The sequence below is a fragment of the Camelus bactrianus genome, chromosome 4 (assembly GCF_048773025.1).
Source record: "Camelus bactrianus isolate YW-2024 breed Bactrian camel chromosome 4, ASM4877302v1, whole genome shotgun sequence".
In the NCBI taxonomy this organism is placed as follows: Eukaryota; Metazoa; Chordata; class Mammalia; order Artiodactyla; family Camelidae; genus Camelus; species Camelus bactrianus.
Window position 1 is genome coordinate 69,348,245 of NC_133542.1, and position 15,107 is coordinate 69,363,351.

A 15,107-nucleotide genomic window follows, 5' to 3' on the forward strand; every position below is an offset into this window, starting at 1 on the left:
GAGTAATTAATGAAATTTAAGAAAAAACAATAGAATGTAACAAAACCAAAGTTGTTTCTTTCAAAATCTCCCTTCTATCTCAGACTCTTAGTCTCACTCCCCAAAGGTGATTCACAATGTCTTATACATTCTTTGTAAAATATTTCTTAATATACCTATTCATTTCAAATACTCCTTCTGAACCATACTATATACACTACCTCTTCTTCCTTTCTTCCTTCCTTCTTTCCTTTTTTCCTCCCTTTTTCTTTGTGCCTCAGTTTTCTCATCCATAATTAAGGGGAAATACTAGAACCCACCTCACTGGATTGTAATGAGGATTTATTGAGTTAATATGTGTAGAGTACTGAGAATAGTACCTGGCATTTAAGACGCCCTATAGACATGTTACAGCTGTTGTTACAAGAAGACATGTGCTCATGGACAAAGAGGGTGAGGGTAAGATTGAATTTGGGAGGTTGGAGGTGATGGAAAGAGTGAGGGACCGTTTTGGGAAAACACAGTGCCTGCTGGGTACTCTTTAAATGTGTGTGAAATGAACGCTCTGGCCAGAGATGAGTCAAAAGGCAGAGCCAGCCTGGACGTGTGACTTGCCCTAGTGAAGACTGGAGCCCAGGAGTGGAAGTAGGTAAAAGAACTAATTGAATTATACCCACTGAGACCTTGTCAGGTGACTGGGTCAAAAAATCAAGGGAGAGAAGTTTTCAAATGCTAGTATAAATAGTTTTTTTTTCTCCCTCTTGACTTCCTGAAGTTAGAAATTTAGACCATTGCCCTGCAGGTAGACCAGCTTCTTTACCAAAACTAAGTTTTGTTACTTGTGTTCCACAGAGGCAGTGGTACTTTCGTTTCATATCACTTATTTTGAGAAATTGAGGTATTAACTCCAGATGACTGACTGTACATTCAGTGTAGGAAGGTAGAGAAACAGTCTCCACTCTACCACTGTTAAGTAGCAATGTGACATTGAACAAATTATTTAACCCGAATTTCCCATTTGGGGGCTTGTAAAATTAGGATAATGATAATTTCTTCAGAGATTTGAGGCATAAAAGATATCATATATGTAGCCTTCCTAGTACAGGGCCTGGAATATCATGAGTGCTCAATAGATGCTAATTTGTCATGCATTCCATCAGTTTTCTTGCTGAGTGTGTTGTATATGCAGAGCCTTGTAAAGTTTCCAGAAGAAAGAGGGAACAGATGCTCTGAGCACCTGCAAACAAGTATGCTAGAAGCCACCTGTCCCTGGGTTTTCACAACCTCCATAAAGATGAGGCACAGGTCAGGATGGTGAGTGGGGTTGTGTCTATTCTGTCTCTGAGTAGACCTGGGTGTAGTCTTTACTGTAAAAATGCATGTGATTCATTTTTAGTGAGAATTGATTATGTATATTGGAGGGGTAGGATACCTTCTGAGGATAGGAACTCCTATTTTAAATAAATTCAGTGTAATTTTCTAGATTATTCTTTAAAAAGAAAGGAAAACTGGGGTGTGTATTTGGTAGGAAATGGTATCGAATAAATAAGGGTTCCCATGAAACAAAAGGCTTGTCTATAGGATTTCTTTACATAAGACACTGACTATGATGCATTCAGTTACAGGAATTAGATTTTTTTAACAGCAACATTATTTATAGTTGCCAAGATATGGAAGCATCCTAAGTGCACATCAATAGTTGAATAGGTCATGAAGATGCAGCATACATGTATGTAATGGAATACAACTCACCTGCGAGAAAGAAGGATACTTTGCCATTTGCGGCCCTTCATTCACTTTTTTATTCACTTCAAAAACCAGAATTTTATAACCAGCATAAACATTTTATAGGAATTAGATTTACAGGAAGCTTATTTGAACAGAAAATCTGGCCCATTGCTGTTTAAAGAGTGCTCTTGAGTTTTAATTCTGGGATGTTGGTGTGTTGACTTGGGAGATGGCTCCACCTTTCAGTGTAGCTGCTGGGAGGCAGTTTCACAGTTGTGATGTTGGTGTTTCGGAATCTGTCAAAGACACTTTCCACGAAGGCTGAAGAATCTATATTCAGTTGTACACCCAGCACATTTTTTTTAAATGAGAGAAGTAATTTTAAAGAAAAGAAATCTTTAACTGAAAACATTGTCTGAGGTAATTTAGAACCACCCCTCAGCACGTGTTTTAGGGAGATGAACGGTGTCATCTGTTCTGTATGTGCTGTGGCCGCGAGGCTGACGTTTTATATACTTTTGCAGATGAGGCTCTTTGTGAATGTCACGAGCAGTTATCAGTCTATCATGCACACAGTGGAAAGGGCAAAGCCAAACTGTAAGGGTGTCAGTACATTATGGCAATAAAATTTTTCACAGCCTCAAATAAAAAAAAATACAGTACTTGACAAGTGAATCTGTTTTAAATTATTTCAGATACTATGGAAACTGAATTTCTGTTTGCTCAGTTCTCCCATTAGAAGTGGATTGTATTTCAAAAGTTGGTTTTCAAGTCAGTTGTTCAGAATTTGGAACTTATTTTCTAAAAAGGAAAAAAATATGGTTTGGATTCTTGGGCTCACTTTTAACCATAAAGGAGCTGAAATATTTTACATTGAAAAAGTAGAATGTGGTTTGGTAGCCCTAGTCATTTAATACAAAGGAAAATAAATAAAATTGAATAAATAATTTTTTTAATTTTATAAAAAATATTCAGAAAAAACAGGTCTTATTAGAGAAAGTATAGTGGAAAAAGCACAGGAAAGGCTATATAAACTCAGGCAAGCTACATAAACTTTCTGCCCTCAGTTTTTACATCAGTTAAGCTAGTCTTTGTTAAGCTCAATGAGATAATACTGTGAAGTTCCTGGTAAAATTTCTGGCTCTAGATGAACTCTCCATAAATGGCTGCTGTTAGCAATAGAGGTACAGGTAGGATCCAGACCCAGGTTTCCTACAAATTCTAGGTCCAGTGCCTTGTCCTGCAGGTGGCTGTGTTGGGGCAGGGGTGAGGAGGGACAAGGAGGCATGGGTAACACTGTCAGCAGTTTGTGCAGAACAGCAGCCCAGCAGCCCAGCAGCCCAGCAGGGGTGTGGCAGGCAGGAGCTCTTGGTCAGGTGTTACCCTCCTGGTAGGGAGTTCATCGTGCTCAGCTGTGCAGGGGCGCACCCTCCTCGCCCTTCTTACTGCTGCCTGTTCTCTACTGGCAGAAACCCTGCCAGCGCTGGAAGCATGGACTAGCTCTCCCAGAGTTCTCCCAAACTCCTGTGGAAAGGTGATCTGACCTTAGTGGCGACGGGAAGCAAGTGTAGCCTGTAGAGGGTTTTGTTGTTGCTGCTCTTTTTGCTTGTTTAAAGAAGAGGGAGAGCTAACATTTACTGAGTGCCTAGTACATCCCAGGCACAGTCCTGTGCCTTTTAACATGTTATCTCATTTACTGTTCACGACAGCCCTGTGAGGAGAAAACATCGTTATCCTGTCTTGTAGACCAGGAAAGGAGAACTTAGATGATGTGACTGGACTAAGGTAACACAGCTAGGAAATCACAGAGCGGGGACTCACACTCTGATCTGTCTGGTTCTCAAGTGCCCTCTGGGTTCTCAAGGGCGTGCACACATGTGGTTATCTACAGTGTGGCCAGCCTTTCTGTCCTTACGTAAGCTTTGCTGGATGTGCACCCTTGGGAAGGAGAGGAGTGGAATGAGATTTAGTTTATTAATACCATTAACTTTAAAAATTGAACAGTATCTGGCTTCCATTCCTCATTTCAAATTGAATCACATAATGGGGATGAAAACATATTGATTAGAGAGAAACTATTTATTAGAGATAAAATTGTTTACCATGTAAATATGCTTCATGTTCCATTATACACGACTTGGCATTTCAACATTTCATAATCTGTTGCATTTAATTAGGCACAGTACATAAAGTATGCATCACAAGTAAACACAGGAAACACAATGGCAAATTTTTCTAAGATTTGTGCTTCATAAATTTTCAGTTTGCTGATTTCAGTAATGAAGTTTTAGTGTCAGCTGCTGCTCTTCCAAACAAGTGCCCATCCTCTCCCTAACATATTTTATGCAAGGAAGCAAAGCTAAGGATGAACTCTTAAGTTCTGCACTTCTGCTTCTTGAAGATTAAGTCGTTAAGTAATAATTTTTCTCTTTTATTAAACATTGTTATTAAAATGATAAATAAATGTAGTGATAGAATTTGAAATGTAAGATACAATTAATGCTAATTAATAAATTGGCTTTCAGTGACTGTAGAGACATTGTAGATGGTTTAGCTTTTTAATTTGAACACGGCATTTTTCTTAAAGGCAGAGCAATCTGGGAAACTTTAATGGCCTGAGATTTACAAAGCGTCTGATTTTAATTATCTCAGAAATTCTCAGACCTGCCAACCCTGTCCTTCAGATAGAATACAGGAATGGGATTGTTGATTCCTGTAGCTGTGTGGGCCAGCACAGTGCCTGGCACTTACACTCTTCAAGATTATTCAACTACCTCTAAGTGATTTTTTTAGAAAGCATATTGGTTACTTTTTTCATTGAAAATTACATTTTTCTTTTTTTTAAAGTAACTTCTGATTTTAAAAAACCCCAATACTTGCTTATCTGAAATCAATTTGGATAATACTTGAAAACACAAAAACCCCCCACAAAATTAGAAGTTACTTATAAACCCTCTCTAAAAGATAATCACATGTTGGTATGTGGGTCCTCGGCCTTTTTCCGTATACATATATGTATGTTCGCATGTGCACACCCATGTGTGTCTATGTGTGAGTATTTTTACCATCTCCCCACAGAATTCTCATGCTGTGTACAAAGGAAAAAACCCCTTTCCTCCTCTTTACAATATATTGTGACTATTTGCCCCATGTCAATAAATATTTTTCATCAACATGATTTTTAATCAGTGATCATATTCCATTATACAGATGTGCTATAAATTCTTTCTCTTAAATTTTCTTCTCTTGCTTATACGTAGGAATGTAGTGAATCTCTTTGCACATATATCTCTAAATATTTCCTCAAGATGAGTTCTTAGTAATGCTCAGTCAAAGGGTATGTATATATCCATATTTGCTGGCTTACTCTCCAGAAAGTTTATGCTAAATTATAAGTAAACTATATCTACCCCTTTAGGTTTATTTCTTTGACTGTTTTTGATTTCCTGAAGCTGACAAATTTGTTCTTTGTTGAGCTCCAAAATGTCATTGTGACCCAAAGAAGTGATTGCCCGAATGAGCCTCGTTTTTATAGCTGAAGGTATGTACTACATACACCCCTGCCAAAGAGCTCCCATGTGTTCTCAGACAAAGAAGTTAAAATGCAGCCAGAATTAGCCTGCTCACTTAGGGCAGCAGTCTTGAACTAAGGTGCACGTGCTTCACAAAGTAGTGGAAGGTTTTCCAGCGGGTACAGGGGTGTTCATGGTTTTAAGGTGTTCACTGGCCAGCTTTCTGTGTGTGTGTATATTTCTGTCTACTCCTTCCTGAAGTCCATGTGCCTCAGCTGCTGTGGTGGTAGCGCACGTTCTTGGCCTTTCCCCTCTTCCCCTTTTCCACTTGCCCTTTTTCCATTTTATGAAACGGATACTCCGACCCCATACAATGGCCCATTGCCCCAAATGTGAGATCTTCTCTGGTGCCCAACAAAGAACTATGGGAAATATTCGTGCTAACCAAACTTGCTTCACTCAGCACTTTAATAACCCAACACGCCCCTGATTAATAAATGTTTGTGTGATAAAACCTTACTTTTGATGGTCAAAATAAGTGTTATTATTTATCAGAATAAATATTTGTATTGCTTGGATTAATTTTAGACTAACTGTAATGCTAGTTTAATCCAGAAGAATATATTAAACATGTAGAGCCCTATAATTACAGGAAATAAAGAGTTTAAAAATTTTAACTTCCTCATATTTCTTTTGTAGAGCATAAAAGTATATCGCATTGGGATGATATGGGAACCGTCCCCATTGTACTTCCCAGAAATCTCAGGCTCAGTCTCAGGCTTCCCCTTGCCTGGCGCACTCTCCCCTTTCCTGTTCCTTAGCCGGGGCCTGCCTGTCCTTAGATGCTCTTGCCTCAGGTGCCCGTCCCCTGGTACCCACACCTCCTCCCACTCGCACTGCTCCCTCATTCTCCACAATGGAATGTTCCTCACTTGTTAGGCCTCCACTCAGATGTCACCTTTTCCAGAAACACTCCTTGATTCCCCTTTTCTCTTTTCCTTTAGAATGGTTTCTTCTTCCTCTTTCACTGTAAAAGAGGGGTTCCAAAGTTAAGAAGGGAAGTTAAGTTAGAGAGTAGAATAAGTCTCTGGTGACAGTGATAGCTAATAGTTATCAGGTAATCACTATAGCACACAGCATTTCTATGAGGAAGATATTACTATTCTTGTTATTATTTTCATTGTATATGAGAGAAGACGCTAAAGTAACAAAAAAACCTGCCCAGGGTCACTCATAGTAAATGAGAGTGTGGATTTGAAACCCAGACCCTGAATCACAAGCATTTACTCATCATACAGTTCTATCCGCATCTGATGTATCTACTCAGAACTGATTCTGAGTCAAAGCTTCTGAGTACCTTTTTGAAAAAGGTAAAAAAAAAAAAAAGTGATACAAAAATTGAATTTAGTTGTATTATTTGGAAAACATTTTTACTTTTCCCCAGCCTTATTGAGGTATAATTGAAACGTAACATTGTGTAAGTTTAAGGTGTACAATTGTGTTGATATGATACATTTGAAAATTGAAAAATGATTACCACCAGTGTTAGCTGCCACCTCCATCCCATCCCATAGTTACCATTTCTTTTTCCTGGTGAGAACATTTAAGATGTACCCTCTTGGCAACATTCAAGTATATGGCACAGTATTATTAGCTGTAATCAACCCCTGGTAACCACCACTCTATGCTGTTTCTCTGAGTTTGTCTTTTTTAGATTCCACATTTTTAAACATTTTACTTTTTAAGAGCAGTTGGCAGTCTGCAGCTGAATTGAGTCCGAGGAAATACAACACTGTAGTAAATTGGAGAGAACAGGAGCCTTTCCAGCCACTTCTTGGCCTTGCAGAAGGGCCCCGGAAAGTCAGCGGCCAGGGGAATGTTCGCTCGTCATTCCCCTGATTGCCGAAGGCTTACAGTCTGGAGCTGGTGGCAGTGAACATCAGTAGGAGGAGGAGAGTACTTGTGATTTTATTCCCTTTTTTAATTGATCTTAAAATTCTTGCCTGGCCCTTTGCCTTCTGCACAGTCCAGAGTCATGAATCCTTGATATGTGCTCAAAAGAGAAGCACAGGACAGGGTATTCCCTTTCTCTCCACCAATTTCATGCCTGTGTTTCTTTCTATTCTGGGACCAACATACAGACCGTTCCAGTTCAGAGACAGAACAGGCTCTGCCCTCGTAGTGCCAGTGTAGACAGCCTGGCTCCTCTGCGAGCCCTGTGTAGGAGGGGGCCGCCTGTGCTCTGTCGCTTTTGGTGCTGGGTGACTTTTGCAACTAATTGTATCCATTTGTTTTTAAAAGGTGAAAAAAATTCCTGAACTAAGTTGTCGATTTATACATTAATTACACTGATCTCAGTTGCAGCAGTGTGGTCTTAATAGCTGATTGCTGCAATACCCAAATCTGTGATATCAGAATGTGACGTGCATATTTTAATTTGAGAAATAGTTTAACATTTTTAGATACTCATTTAGATGTGGTTATGCAGGTTAAACATAACGTATGATCACTGCTTCTTTCATTGCTTCCAATTAAACCTTGCTTGTTAGTTTAACCTCTAGGTAATCCCATCAAACAATTGATGTCAAGGAAACACTGCCCACAGTAGCTTCAGATGAGTGGCCATTAATTTTAATTGCCTTGATATTAAAGATTAAGAAGTATTGGGACTAGCAGAATAGAAACGATCTGATGTCAAGCAAATCCACTTGCTAAAGCTTCCCCAGGCTGCTGGTGATATTAAAATTTTACTGTGAGAATTAAATAAACCTCTATTAGTGATGACTGTTGTTTGATTGGTCCAGGGGTATGCATAAACACAGGATTCTTACATATCTGGAGATGAGACCTTCGATGGTACAGAGATTCCTCAATTATGAAACTGTTAATAAAGCTGTAATCTGATTTTCCAGGCTAGGTTTCATTAATGTATTATAGCTTCTCTGATTGTCAAGGTAATATTAACTACAAAGTACAGAATCCAACCGAGAATTGTTTAGAAGAAAAGAATTCTAAGATGGGCCTTTGTTGCTAAATTCAGAGTTGGGGAATTTTCATTAATTATACTTAAGAAATGCCAAATTCCCTCTCAACCAGGAATATCTCCCTTTGCACTATAGATATATTCAATATTTAACTCTTTCAAAGGCCTGACAGCCTGAATCAGGCAGGCTAGAGAGATACTATATCTTGAAGGAGGTTTTTGTGAACCAGCTCTCTATGTCTGTCTCTTTAGCCGAGGATGTGCTTGTGAAAGGTGATGGGGGTCTACGAGAACTCGCCTTGACAAACAGCCTGAGTGACCACCTTTAGGGTCATTTTGCAGTCTTAATTCAGAACTTTTGTTTTCAGAGTCATATGATTCTGGTATGGAAATGGATCTTAATATTCACTGGGGCTGCCTTCTCCTGGTGCACAAGTCCCTCCCAGAGCATCTTCCTCCACCCTGTTGGGGGCCTGGGCTCCACATCAGCGTCGTCTCGGCTTCTCCCTCTCCCGTGACCTCTGCAGTGAGGCAGTGGCCAATTCTGCCTATTCCTCCTCCATGACATCCGCCCTTCCCACAACTCCTGCTCTGCCCGGCTCGGGCCCTCACTGCCTCCTCATCGGTGTACTCTCCCGACTCTTCCTCCCACTACCACGTCCTGTACAGTTATCATGCACACCTGCCCCAAGCATTTGGGGCTCAAAGATGGGAGGGCAGAGAAAGCCAGTGGCAGGGTGGACTCAGGTCCCTTAGGGCTGTTTGAGAGCGTGATAATGTGACAGTGTAGACACTGGAACTGAGACCAATGAGTGGAAATGGAAAGGAACCAGATCTTGGTTCTGGATGGAGAGCTGTATATCCATCAGAACTATCTACAGTGGAATCAGGGACTTTGTGACATGGTGAGTACATCTTTGGTGGCAGAGATGTCATGAACACAAAGAGAAAACAGAGAAGGAGGCACAGGTTTAAAGGACATATGAATTCCATTTCAGACCTATTGAGTTGCAACTTGTGACAGAACATTTATAAGGAACGTCTTAAAAAATGAGAACTGAAATTCTTCATAGAAGTTAGGGATAGAGATGGAAATCTGGGAGTCACTCACAGAGACGATAACTGAAGTCTTCAATGGAGATCAGATTGCTCAGGAAGAAAGAAGAGGGCCGAGTGCTGAGTCTTGGAGAAACACACAAACAAACACACACACACACACACCCTGGTGTGTCAGGGAAGGAGGAGAAGCAGGAGCATAATGTCACAGAAACCATGCAAAGAAAGTGCTTTCAGAAGGAGGGGTGGTGATTACAGGTATCAGACACTGCTTAGAGAAGGCCATTGGATTTGGGGCAGGTGTGATACCTGTGTGACCATCTCAGTCAGCCACCTACCCTTGAGATTGTGACAATTACGTGAGAAAACGTAGGCAAAGGGCTCTGCGTAATGCTCGGTGCACGGAGATGCTCGTTAAATAATTACTATAGCCACTACTGTTTGAAATGAAGGAAGAAAGGGACACGCCTCATCCTTCACGGGGGAGAATAATGGTGAAACAGAAACGGCTCGGAAGGCCTGATCTGCACATATTTGCTTCCTGATGAGTTTTGGCTTGTTTCTGCCTGAACCTGCACTCGTGACGGCAGCACAGGTCTTGAGCTAGTGGCTGGCGGATGTGTGTGCGCACATATGTGCTCACAGCGACTCCCCAGGATGGGACAGCATGTGGGCAGCAGCAGGCCAACATTGTCTTCCTCGCGCGGCTCCCTTCCAGGGCTCTCTAGCTTTCTCTGGAAGGATGAGTGCCATAGTCTGAAGAATGAGAGTTCTGCTTCCAAAGCAATTAAAGACTTGGCAGAGATGGTCAACCAGCATGCCCACTGGTGTAAATTGGGTTGGAGGGCTCATACCACTCCTTATTTTTCCTCAGGGTCTCTAAATAGCTGTTCAGGATGAAACAGTGACCCACCCAGCCTGATACCACAGCAACATGCCCTTTTAATAGATTATTAAGAAATTATTGAAAAGTATTTTTAAACTGTTACTTTAACAAGAGAGGTCAGAGCCTTTAATGTAGCAGTGGGTACCTATTTATAAGTTGTTGTGTGGGTTTTAGCTTCTTCTTTATATAACTCAGCTCACAGGTGCCTGAACACTCTGTGTAACTATAAGCAGTGAGTCTTGGGCTGAAGTTTTGCTGTCAATGAAAAGTGATGAAATCTGCCTGTTGCCAAGTTCTCCTTAGAAATCTCTTCCATTTGCCCTGGTTGACATCATAAGTAGTTTGCAAAAGAAAAGTGTATTCCACCTGATGAAATCAGCCGATGATTCTTTATTTGCTTTTGACCTTATTAGAATTGCTTGAGTTTTCAAGTTGTGACCTTCTCACATGTTAACTGGCAGAACTTGAGCAGCCATCTTGGCAGACGTACAGTGTCTTCAAAGGAAGGAGACAAAGGGGTTTTTCATCCATTATTTATGGATGTTACTCTTTTCAGCAGACCAAACATGATTCTACTGTACAGCTGCCAAAATTGTTCCAGACCCCAAAAGGATAAGTCTTTCTTTCTTAACTATTTCTTATTATTGACCTAACTTGAGAAATGTTTCGTTTATTTTTTCAGCTCCTTTTGGGGGGACTAATCATTATATACTAATTGGTATATACCAACTGAATATTTTTTATGAGCAGTGCTCCCAGCGATTTTGGTGTTACTGGGGCCAGCTCCAAGAAGCAGTCTTATTCCAAGAGTGTTGAGAGGTTTGCCAAAAAGAGCAAGTGAGGCTCTACCCAATTCTGCATTATCCCCAGGATGTGATCAAAGGTTCAGAACTGAGTGTCTCCCAAAGTTTCCCTTCAGTGTCCAACAGTTATTATTGGAAGTTTGACTTTTTTTCCCCCTTTGAACCTTGCTTCCCTTCACTCATGTCCCTGTGATTTGTAGGTATCCAACTGGTTTGGCAACAAACGAATCAGGTACAAGAAGAATATCGGCAAGTTTCAGGAAGAAGCCAACCTCTATGCTGCAAAGACAGCCGTGACGGCCGCACACGCAGTGGCTGCCGCTGTGCAGAACAACCAGACCAACTCGCCCACCACGCCAAACTCTGGTGCGTACGGGTGCTCACTCCCTGCTCGGCTCAGGCAGCCTTATGCCCAAAGCCCTGTCCCACAGGCCAGGAAACGAGAGCCATGTCGAGGACACAGTGGATTTGTAAAGGAAGATTTATATTAAAATGAAGACCTGTTCTAGGGATGGGTGAATGGGAGGACGGCCAGAGCCTGTAGACCCACTGTTCGTAGTGAGTGCCACTCGCCACTAATAGATTCTGGAGCTTTCCACTCTTCGTAGTGGTTTTTAATTCAGCAGTTAGACAATGTACTATCATTAGTGATTATTTTAACTACATTTTTCCCACATATTAAAGTCCATGGGGGTCTGTCGAAGGACGAGTGAAACAGCGGAAGTGGGGAAGGCACCTTTTGCTGAGTCATGCAGCTGGAATGCTGGGGTTGTTGGTACAGCGGTGCTTTCCTCCTGCTGTAGCTGCAGACTGGTCTGCTGTCCGCAGCGTTCCTTTAGCATCTGTGCTGACTTGGCGGCTCGGTGGTGGTTGGCTGTGAGGGGTATGGTACTTAGTACTGGATGCAGTATCTTGGCTCCTCATGCAATATATTTTGGAAGATTTTCATGTGGCATTTTTGATGGAGTTGGAAACATCTTAAAATAACAGGGAACTTGAGTAGCAATGAAAGATGTGCAGCTCGTCCAAACAGCTGGACTTGCAAAGCAATTCAAAGGGCCTTTCTAAGAGATATTTTAAATATATTTTTTAAAATTCAGAAATTGGGGGTTTTTTGTTTGTTTTGTTTCGTTGCCTTCCTCCTTCCCCCCCATATCACCCCCAAGCTCTTTTTAATGGGACATGAAAACAGATGAAAGGAAAGTTAGGCAGAATGCATGGCTAAAAGAGAGCTTCTGAGAAATGCTTCTTCTCTGGGTAATTGTCCACCGTGACAGTGAATGATGGTGAAGAGCTCATTTAATGACCAAGTCCTGGAGGTAAATGAAAGCAAGGGGGTGGTTCCAGGCCAGCTGCTGGGTGTTTTTCTGTTTATTTTGATTTTCTCTGTTTCATATATGGGCTTCCCCATTGATAGGACTCTCCTAGATGCACAATGAATCACAGCACCTAACTCCTTGGAGTTATGCTCCATCGTCCTAGATCTGAAAATGCTTTACATTGTACACAACCTTTCCCTTCTGTACCTTTTCTCCTCTCCCTGCCTCTGGGTCTTTGAGGATTATGTGTGTAGCTCTCTGTTATTCAGCTACTTAACTCTTTCCTTTCCAGGTTCTTCTGGTTCTTTTAACCTCCCAAATTCTGGGGACATGTTCATGAACATGCAGAGTCTGAATGGGGATTCTTACCAAGGGTCCCAAGTCGGAGCCAATGTGCAATCACAGGTAGGAGAAATGCCCCAACTGGGGCCTTTCTAGCAGGGTAGGGTTTGGGCTCAAAACTCCTTACTCTCATCCCATGGAAGTGGTCTGCACATCCATGCAGAACCTGTGCTGGGTGCTTCCAGATGTGACCCATCTGCCCCACCATTTAATTTAATGAGAGGTCAAGTGAACAGTGACTTTTGATGATTCAAACCTGATACACTTTGTGAATGCATTCGGCTCTGGCTTGAGCTCATGGAGAGGGGTTGGGTGGGTATTACTTTTGTAACAAAGTAGAACAGAAAAATCGTGTGTGCCAGTGTGTGTATGATTTAAAATACATATTACTCTGTTTCATTTCTGCGTTTTTTTAAAGTCAGAATACAAAAACCTGAGTTCTTAAAGTATATTCCACGTTCAACTCTTTTTCTCATCCTCTTAATGGAGAGCAGCTACTTGTTTTTATGCACATAGGGGTGTGTGTGTGAGAGAGAATACATATTTATGAGTAGTTTTCACCCACAGCCACACACATTTGGTTGTGTAGATGAAAAGTTTCCATTGCTGTGAAGATGTTATTATTTGGCTGGCATGAAAAACAAAGATGTGTGAGTTTAAATATGCAAAGAATTTTTGAAATTGTGCCAGTCACATTTGATTGATAAATTTGTCTTTCATTCAAGATGCTAAACCCTCATGGCACACATAATTCAAATTGTTTCCTTTTGTAAGTGATGATGTTTGAATAGATTTGGGATGATGAATTTTGTTTCGTCTCACTTCTAGGTGGATACCCTCCGTCATGTTATCAATCAGACGGGAGGCTACAGTGATGGCCTTGGAGGAAATTCACTGTACAGTCCACATAATTTAAATGTGAGTACTCTGGGGAACCAGATTCGAAGAGCTGTAGGAACAGCACCAGGTAAACAGTGACCAATCAATAAATTAATGGCCACTTGACTTGGCTTCTCATCTTTTTAGCTGGTGGGGAAGGCAGCATCTTTACTGTACTTTTATTTTATGAACCTAAACACTGATGTTACCTTTATGCCGCCAGAAATCCTCTCAGAGGCCCAGGGTGGCTGGCGCTCTGTCATCAATAGAGATCTAAGCATCAGCCCATTAAGATGCCATCTCCTCCTGGCTGTGCTGTGTTCCAGGGAGAAGGTAGAAAACAGGTCATTTATCTTAGACTCGAGCAGCAGGAAAAATTCCTAAACACAGCTCAGGTGAAGGGGAGGCGGGCCCCAGACAGATCAACAAACCAGGCCAAACAAAGAATTTTGTTTGTAAGAGCAACTTGCCATATTGTCACTGTGGGATGCAAAACACGTTCAGCATTTTTAATGGCCCCTCAGTTTTTAATTGTGGGGGAAATAATTTTAACTTTTGTAACCAGGTGACCAAAACTTAACACCCTGACATGGATGGAAAATAGCAAACACGTTGCGCCTGACAGGGAGCTGGGGGGGTTGGGTCCTGGGGTGGAGGGTGGACAGACTCAGACTCCAGACCAGGGAGGAAACCAACTGCCCAGCACTGGGTAGTAGAGTCAGGAAGAACAGAGACAAAATTCTCCCTTCTTGGGGCCGTAGCTTGCTGCGAGAGTAAATATTAATGATTTAAAAAGTGATTGAGGATGTTCAATTGTAAAAGGAAAAAAGGACCATTAAATACTCAAATCTTTTACATTTGAAATGTCAAATCTTTCTTTTTGGGTTTATAAATAACTCATAATAACCCACAACAAACCATATAAAAAGCCTTTTAGTTGCATTTCTCCTTTTTCATTTAAGTGTTTTGAAATGCTTCAGAGAATGTGCGATATCCTTATCAACATGATAAAATATGAAACTGTGATTGCCTGCAGCATTTTACAGACATGAATTCCATCTTCACTGATGAGGCTTGATAAGGCGCTGTTGTATAATACAGTGCATAATCTCAAACCACCAGAGTAAGGATTAATTTATTTTGAAAAAAAGAATGCTTGCTGACAACCTCTCCTCCAGCTGCCACGCTGGGTAAAAATATTGTACATTTGTTGTTTATAAATTTGGATAAAAGAGGAATGATGTTTACTTCAGATGGAATATCTTTAGACTTGTATCTGTGTAAGAGTTTTTCTTTTTCTAAGTAGATTTTCATACCTGAGGGGTGAGAACAGCTTACCTTTTAGATAGAGAAGAGGATTTCTTCGAGTCCACACGAACACACACACGCTTGTCACCGCCCACCCCGCATAGCTAGGCATTGAAGATACACCGCCATAGCATTATTTTTCCCTCACCTGAATTTGTTCTACCTCAAGCATGGAAAATCCTTTTCCCTTTGGCTCTGGTCATCTCTGTGCGGTTGTTTGGTCCCCTTACCCCAACTCCTGCTATTTCTCTGTGGTTCTAGAGGGAGGAAAGGTGCTTCATATGCAGGACCCTGTAGTCAACCAGAAGACAG

At 41.2% G+C, this 15,107-nt stretch overlaps 1 protein-coding gene across 2 annotated transcripts in view; it reads left to right on the forward strand.

Annotated features, from left to right (window-relative positions):
* Window positions 1-15,107, forward strand: part of PBX3 (PBX homeobox 3) — a 197,532-nt gene that overhangs the window by 179,788 nt on the left and 2,637 nt on the right. Inside the window, exons 6-8 of one of the 2 annotated variants that reach the window (XM_074362233.1) lie at window positions 11,148-11,313; window positions 12,559-12,671; window positions 13,437-13,526. In XM_074362233.1, the coding sequence (XP_074218334.1) occupies window positions 11,148-11,313; window positions 12,559-12,671; window positions 13,437-13,526 (369 nt within the window). The remainder of the gene's footprint in view (window positions 1-11,147; window positions 11,314-12,558; window positions 12,672-13,436; window positions 13,527-15,107) is intronic. The other variant, XM_074362234.1, reaches the window with a different exon arrangement.